Source organism: Erpetoichthys calabaricus, chromosome 7, assembly GCF_900747795.2.
Source record: "Erpetoichthys calabaricus chromosome 7, fErpCal1.3, whole genome shotgun sequence".
Lineage (NCBI taxonomy): Eukaryota > Metazoa > Chordata > Cladistia > Polypteriformes > Polypteridae > Erpetoichthys > Erpetoichthys calabaricus.
In genome coordinates, this window is record NC_041400.2 from 12591160 (window position 1) to 12598826 (window position 7667).

At 40.6% G+C, this 7667-nt stretch overlaps 1 protein-coding gene across 2 annotated transcripts in view; it reads left to right on the forward strand.

The window, feature by feature from the left end:
• LOC114654458 (zinc finger and BTB domain-containing protein 7C) overlaps nucleotides 1-6529 on the forward strand; it is a 155186-nt gene extending 148657 nt beyond the window's left edge. For both annotated transcript variants that reach the window (XM_051929793.1, XM_051929795.1), the window contains one exon: nucleotides 5890-6529. In XM_051929793.1, coding sequence (XP_051785753.1) covers nucleotides 5890-6511 — 622 coding nt within the window. In that variant the 3' untranslated portion in view covers nucleotides 6512-6529. The remainder of the gene's footprint in view (nucleotides 1-5889) is intronic.
• Nucleotides 6530-7667: the final 1138 nt, after the last annotated feature.

Here is a 7667-nt window from a genome sequence, read left to right on the forward strand (position 1 = left end):
ATAATGTGCTGCTTGGGATTGTACAAACCGCTGAACGCTTTACACCAAATTCAAACACAATACAGTTCAACGATACAAACATGAGCCCAGCTGGATAAGATCAATGAACGCAGGCGCCTACAATGTGCGTCTGAAACTGCGGAAGCAAAGCAGGCACGGGTTCAAAACGAACGAGCTCAACTGACGGATATACAAACACGAGCCCGCCAGGATAAACTCAATGAACGCAGGTGCCTACAACGCGCGTCTAAAATGCCGCGGGCAAAGCGGGCACGACTCCAAAACGAACAAGCTCGACTAATGTATTTCAGGATACCCAACGCCGGGGGTAGGCGAGCGAAGCGAGCAGGGGGTGGATCCCTCTTGTAATTATAATAATAATAATAATTCTTTGCATTTATATAGCGCTTTTCTCACTACTCAAAGTGCTCAGCAATTGCAGGTTAAGGGCCTTGCTCAATGGCCCAACAGAGCAGAGTCTCTTTTGGCATTTACGGGATTCGAACCTGCAACCTTCCGATTGGCAGCGCAGATCCCTAGCCTCAGAGTTGTGATGAAAATATTTCTGTTCAATAAAATGAAGTTTATATTTTACTACACTCTTGTTTATCAAGGTGCCAGAGAGTAGTGACATGTTGCATGTTAATTGGATGTGCAAGTAAGAATTTCCCTGGACTCTGTACAATTGATATTATTACTACTACTGAACATCAAACTACAGATCATTACGGATATACAGTACATTGCTACATCTCATATAGATCATCCATCTATTATCCAACCCGCTATATCCTAACTACAGGGTCACGGGGGTCTCCTGGAGCCAATCCCAGCCAACACAGGGCGCAAGGCAGGAAACAAACCCCGGGCAGGGCGCCAGCCCACCACAGGGTGCGCACACACACACACACACACAACAAGCACACAGTAGGGACTATTTAGAACCACCAATGCATCTAACCTGCATGTCTTTGGACTGTGGGAGGAAACCAGAGCAGACACGGGGAGAACATGCAAACTCCACTCAGGGAGGACCCGGGAAGCGAACTAACTGCGAGGCAGCAGCGCTACTACTGCGCCACCGTGCCGTCCACGTTTCCGCCAGTTTTGTGTAAATGATAGTATAGTGTATCACACAATGCTTCTGTTGTGACAGTAATAACTGACTCTGTAGTTAGGATATAGCGGGTTGGAAAATGGATGGATACTGTTTGGAAAATTGTTTTTTTAAGTACTTTTCCAGTACTGAGCAACTTCCATACATCCCTGAAATGAAAGGAAACAGATAAATAAATATCTGAGTGAGGACGCAAAAACTCCTAGAATTGTTCAAAAATACAACTTACAGCTATTCCCTTTTAATCACTGTCAAAATACTTTCCTTGAGATGCAATACACTTGTCCTTTCATTTCTCCCATTCCTAAACACATTTCCTGTCCTCGTCTTGTATTACTGTGTCTACAGCTCTCTGCCATTTATTTTTCACGGATTTCTCTCACAATAACAAGTCATCTTGGCTTCAGTCTCAATTTTAATTTCAGGGAAAAACAAAATCACAGGAAGTGAGATCTGTCGATTAAGGCCATTGTGAAGTAGAAATCAGTTTGTTTTCTGTCAAAAACTGTGTGGATGTGTGCTGTCATTGTGCAGAATGCAGTTTTGCATGCACTACTGCTCTGGACGTTTTATTCCTGATACCTTGCTGCAAATGCCTCAGCAGTTCAGTGTAATGTTGCTGATTAACAGTCTATTCACAGGGAGACTCTTTATTAACAAGTCTGCTAATGTTAAAAAACCCAGTCATCGTTGTCTTGATATTCGATGCAACCTGATGTGCATTGCTGAAAATTGCTGAATTCATACACACCATTGTAGAATAAATATCAGAAATATGCATCTCAATCAGCTCAGCACAATGCCACATGGTAGACTGATTTACAAGACAGTAGGCATGCGACACCTAACGGCATAGTTGAACTACATCCTAATCCCGTGCTATTGACGGATTATGCATATTTGTGAATTTCCCCTTGGGATTAATAAAGTATCTATCTATCTATCTATCTATCTATCTATCTATCTATCTATCTATCTATCTATCTATCTATCTATCTATCTATCTATCTATCTATCTATCTATCTATCTATCTATCTATCTATCTATCTATCTATCTATCTATCTATCAAAGTGTGTGTAAGAAAGTCGCTACCACACTGCTGTTGCCAGTGTAGAACATTCCATAACAGAATAGGCCCAGAAAGCCAGTTTTCTTATTTTTAGCCAACTATTTGGTATTTTTAAAATCATTTTGGATTTTTTTTTACCCTGCCTATACATGTTTTGTCTATCTTTTAATTTATTTTCCTAACCCCAGCAACCAGAAAGAGACACAGATACACAGACACACACACACAAACATTCGTCCTTTAATTAAGGTGGGTGGGCTATGGACTTAGCAGTTTGAGAAGAATGCAAAAATGCAGATAACTTAGATTACACATTCTCTGGGAACTAGTTGTGATTTTTATATGGACGCATTTAGACGTCACCACTTCAATATCAAGTAATATCAGCATTTAGGTAGTTACAGTTCCACAAAGTCCTGTATTAATGGAGCTTTTAGACTCTCACTTTAAAGACCCCATGATCAGAAGTACTGAAGATGGACCTTTCATTGTCCTAACTTTAATTTTCATTGTTTAGTGACATGATAATATTATTCTAACATAGACATTTAAACATTGAGTGATCAGGGTCAGAGCCAGTGACAGCAGCATTGGGCAAAATTCAAGAGCCAGATAGAACTTCAGTTCATGGCATAGCCCACTTCTTCTTATTATTATCAATATTATTATTATTATTATTATTATTATCAAAAGGGTCCAACATTCTGTCCTCACCAAGATAAGGAAAGCAAAGACTCAATGCCTCTACTTTTACATTTAGCCACAATGTTTCATCCCAGGCAAAGATCCTGTTATTCAGTGCTCTCCATGGAAAGCCCTCCGCTACAGCACACCGATCATACTGTAAATGAGAGAAACACACCATCATTTCATTATTACAAATACAGTAAATTAATGTAAATGTACAGGTTTGTGTGTGAATACACATGCATGTGCATTATGGGCATCCTAAAACACTTCTACATTGCTTCTTTATGTTATGAAGATTCTGAGATATCCAAAGATGCCGACTGCTATAAACTAAGTGACTCTGAAGGAGTCCTTCTCTTGTTACAAAAGAAAATCTTTGCAATTATTTTTCTATTTCGAAATACTCCACAGAGGATGCTTTAGGTTAAACTAATGACATACATTTGCTTTAGTAAAAATTTCAAATCTATCTATCTATCTATCTATCTATCTATCTATCTATCTATCTATCTATCTATCTATCTATCTATCTATCTATCTATCTATCTATCTATCTATCTATCTATCTATCTATCTATCTATCTATCTATCTATCTATCTATTTTTGTCGGTCAGTCATTGTCCAACCTGCTATGTCCTGTTATGTGAATACAAGCTGGGGTTTGGTCAGTCACAGCCTGGGCTACAGTGTCCGATGTTGAAATAACCACAACATTTAATGCACATCATTTAGAACATCTAGAGAATATCACAATATATATTAATAAACAAACATTAGATAGATAGATAGATAGATAGATAGATAGATAGATAGATAGATAGATAGATAGATAGATAGATAGATAGATAGATAGATAGATAGATAGATAGATAGATAGATACTTTATTAATCCCAATGGGAAATTCACATACTCCAGCAGCAGCATATTGATAAAAAACAATATTAAATTAAAGAGTGATAACAATGCAGGTATAACAGACAATAACTTTGTATAATGTTAACGTTTACCCCCCCCCCGGGTGGAATTGAAGAGTCACATAGTGTGGTGGAGGAACGATCTCCTCAGTCTGTCAGTGGAGCAGGACGGTGACAGCAGTCTGTCGCTGAAGCTGCTCCTCTGTCTGGAGATGATCCTGTTCAGTGGTTGCAGTGGATTCTCCATGATTGACAGGAGCCTGCTCAGTGTCCGTCACTCTGCCACGGATGTTAATCTGTCCAGCTCCATGTCTACAATAGAGCCTGCCTTCCTCACCAGTTTGTCCAGGCGTGAGGCGTCCTTCTTCTTTATGTTTTCTCCCCAGCACACTACTGCGTAGAAGAGGGCGCTCAACACAACCGTCTGATAGAACATCTGCAGCATCTTATTGCAGATGTTGAAGGACGCCAGCCTTCTAAGGAAGTATAGTCGGCTCCGTCCTTTCTTGCACAAAGTATCAGTATTGGCAGTCCAGTCCAATTTATCATCCACCTGAAAATTGCTGAAGTCATACACACCATTGTAGAATAAATATCAGAAATACGCATCTCGATCAGCTCAGCACAATGCCACATGGTAGACTGATTTACAAGACAGTAGGCATGCGACACCTAATGGCATAGTTGAACTACATCCTAATCCCGTGCTATTGATGGATTATGAATATTTTTGTCATTCAGTCATTGTCCAACCCGCTATGTCCTGTTATGTGGACACAAGCTGGGGTTTGGTCAGTCACAGCCTGGGCTACATTGTCCGATGTTGAAATAACCACAACATTTAATGCACATCATTTAGAACATCTAGAGAATATCACAATATATATTAATAAACAAACATTATATTGATAGGAAATATGTGTATGAATCTTTGCTTTGTAATTGATTGTTTTTGTTCAATAGCTAAACTGTGACAATTAGGGCTATTCAGTGCCAGGTAAGCTATGATTAAGCAGTGTTGCTTAAATACATACGTATGTCTATATATGTGTGTATGTGTGTGTATGTGCGCACTTATTCTATCCAGCCACCCATTTTTAAACCCATTAAGTCCAGCTTATTGACATGGGGAGTTATTAGACACAAGGCATAATCCATCGTAGATGAGTAGTCACCACTTTGCTAAAGAATACACAAACTCATAGAAGGGAATTTAATATAACTAATTAATCAAACAAAAATGGCTTTGAAGTATGCCAGGGAAAAAAACAACTAGTTGAAACAGTGTGTACACAACGTGTACTGTTTTTTGCTTTATTAAGCATTGTATGATGGTGTGCTCTAACAAGGATCAGTCAGTCATTCTCCAAACTGCTATATCCTAACACAGGGTCACGGGGGTCTGCTGGAGACAATCCCAGCCAGCGCAGAGTGCAAGGCAGGAACAAACACCGGGCAGGGCGCCAGCCCACCGCACACACACACACCAAACACACACTAGGGAGGATTTAGGACTGCCAATCCACCTAACCTGCATGTCTCTGGACTGTGGGAGAAAACCCACGCAGACACTGAGGACCCGGGAAGCGAACCCGGGTCTCCTAACTGCGAGGCAGCAGCGCTACCACTGTACCACCGTGAATATTTTTGTATGCTGTATATTTTAAAAATCCATTTGTACGTTTTATTTTGTGCAGTTACATATTTCAAAAATAAGAATGGATTTATGGGCGGCATGGTGGTGCAGTGGTAGCATTGCTGCCTCGCAGTTAGGAGACCTGGGTTCGCTTCCCGGGTTCTCCCTGCATGGAGTTTGCATGTTCTCCCCATGTCTGCGTGGGTTTCCTCCCACAGTCCAAAGACATGCAGGTTAGGTGCATTGGTGATCCTAAATTGTGCTTGGTGTGTGGGTGTGTGTCCTGCGGTGGGCTGGCACCCTGCCTGGGGTTTGTCTCCTGTGTTGGCTGGGATTGGCTCCAGCAGACCCCCGTGACCCTGTAGTTAGGATATAGCAGGTTGGATAATGGATGGATGGATTTATGTTCATGGAGTAAGATTGACTTTGACCGACTTTTTCTTTTTTTTTTTTTTCCAGGCAAGATAAACTGAAGATCCACATGCGAAAGCACACAGGTGAAAGGCCGTACATCTGCATCCACTGCAACTCAAAGTTTGTGCACAATTATGATCTGAAGAACCACCTGCGCATTCACACCGGCGTGCGCCCCTACCAGTGTGAGCACTGCTATAAAAGCTTCACACGCTCTGACCACCTTCATCGCCACATCAAGAGGCAAAGTTGCCGTGTCTCCCGCCCGAGGAGAGGCCGAAAGCCAACTGCCTGGCGTTCTACCAGTCTGCTATACTCTCAGAGTAATCACCATAACGCTCAAGAAGAAATGGGTGCCCGGCACCTACCACCTTCACTTGGAATGGCCATCTCAGACCCCAATGAAAAATGCTTTCTGGAAAGCCATCTACATCCTCGAAATGCCTTGAGCCTGAGCATGGACAATCTGGACAGTAGGCTACAGGCTACTGAAGTAAAACTACCAGAAAGGAATCATATTTTGGAAGCAGAGAAAAATCAAGGGATTTTTGCTTTTGCTTTGACTCATGAGAACAGCCTTCCACACCGGCCTTTCTTTTCAAGTGCAAACGACACTTGGGGAATGAGACTCGGTCACGCAACTCCCATTCCAGAAGCCACCAACTGAAACAAAAAAAAAAAGAAATTTGTGGGTTTTGCCTCTTCTGAGCAAGACAAAAATATTTTAAGTGAAATCCAAAATTGAAATATAGAAAAACTATCACTGCAATGATGCACAATCTAAAACTACTAATGTTATTCAGCCATGGAGAACAGAGCTACTCAGAGATGGGTTAAAAGAAAACGTTATTTTTTTGGCATCAAAGCAAAACTGCTAACCATGGAGAATAAAGTTACCCTAAGTTTGGGTATAACGGTTATTTATTGGCATCAGAGTTAACAAAAAAAAAAAAAAAACAAACACAATACATAACATTATTAAAAAAATGAATGTTCTTAATACTGTAGACCAGTGGCATTATTTCAGCTTTTGCGCCCTAAATGCATTAAAATGTATCCTGGGCATATGCAGCATTTTTATAGGACCAACAGAAGCCCCCCCGCCCAAGTTGCATGTTTTCATATTTATACTGCCTATGCGATTGTGTGTCTCTGTTCAGAACAGGATTTGTATCAGTGTGCAACATTTATAGCATTCCCTGGTTCAACACACATTCATTTCTGCAAATCAGGAAAACCGAGCGTTCCATCAGTATGCTTTTATGTGCAATGCATTTATTGTGAACAATTGTTTTTCATAATGTTCTCAAGAAACTAAAAAACTGTTTTCGGGGGAATGTTTGTCTCTCCTTCTTGAGTGTTTCCCCCAAATACCTGCAAAGCTGGAAAATATTTAATCAGAATCTGTGACCTTCATCCTTTGTCTAAATCAGTGTATAGTGTTGCTTCTGTTATAAATCAACCTTTTCTTGGAAAGTAAGAATTACAGTGGAACCTCGGTTTGCGAGCATAATTCGTTCCGGAAACGTGCTCGTAGTCCAAAGCACTAGTGATGGGAAGTTCGGATCATTTTACCGACTCGGACCTTTGAGTCTCGTTCAGCAAAATGAACAAATCCTTTTTCGAGTCATTTCGTTCATTTTAGCAAAATATAATTAAAATGTTACCTGTTACCTCCCTAACACATCTACTACTTACACAAATGTTGATCACACTACAAACAAGACAAAACTATAATGCTATAAGAAACAGAAAATATTAATTCATTGTTTACCTGGGTCTTTAGTCTATGATTCGCTCACCTCGCCTCTTATCTGACAAGT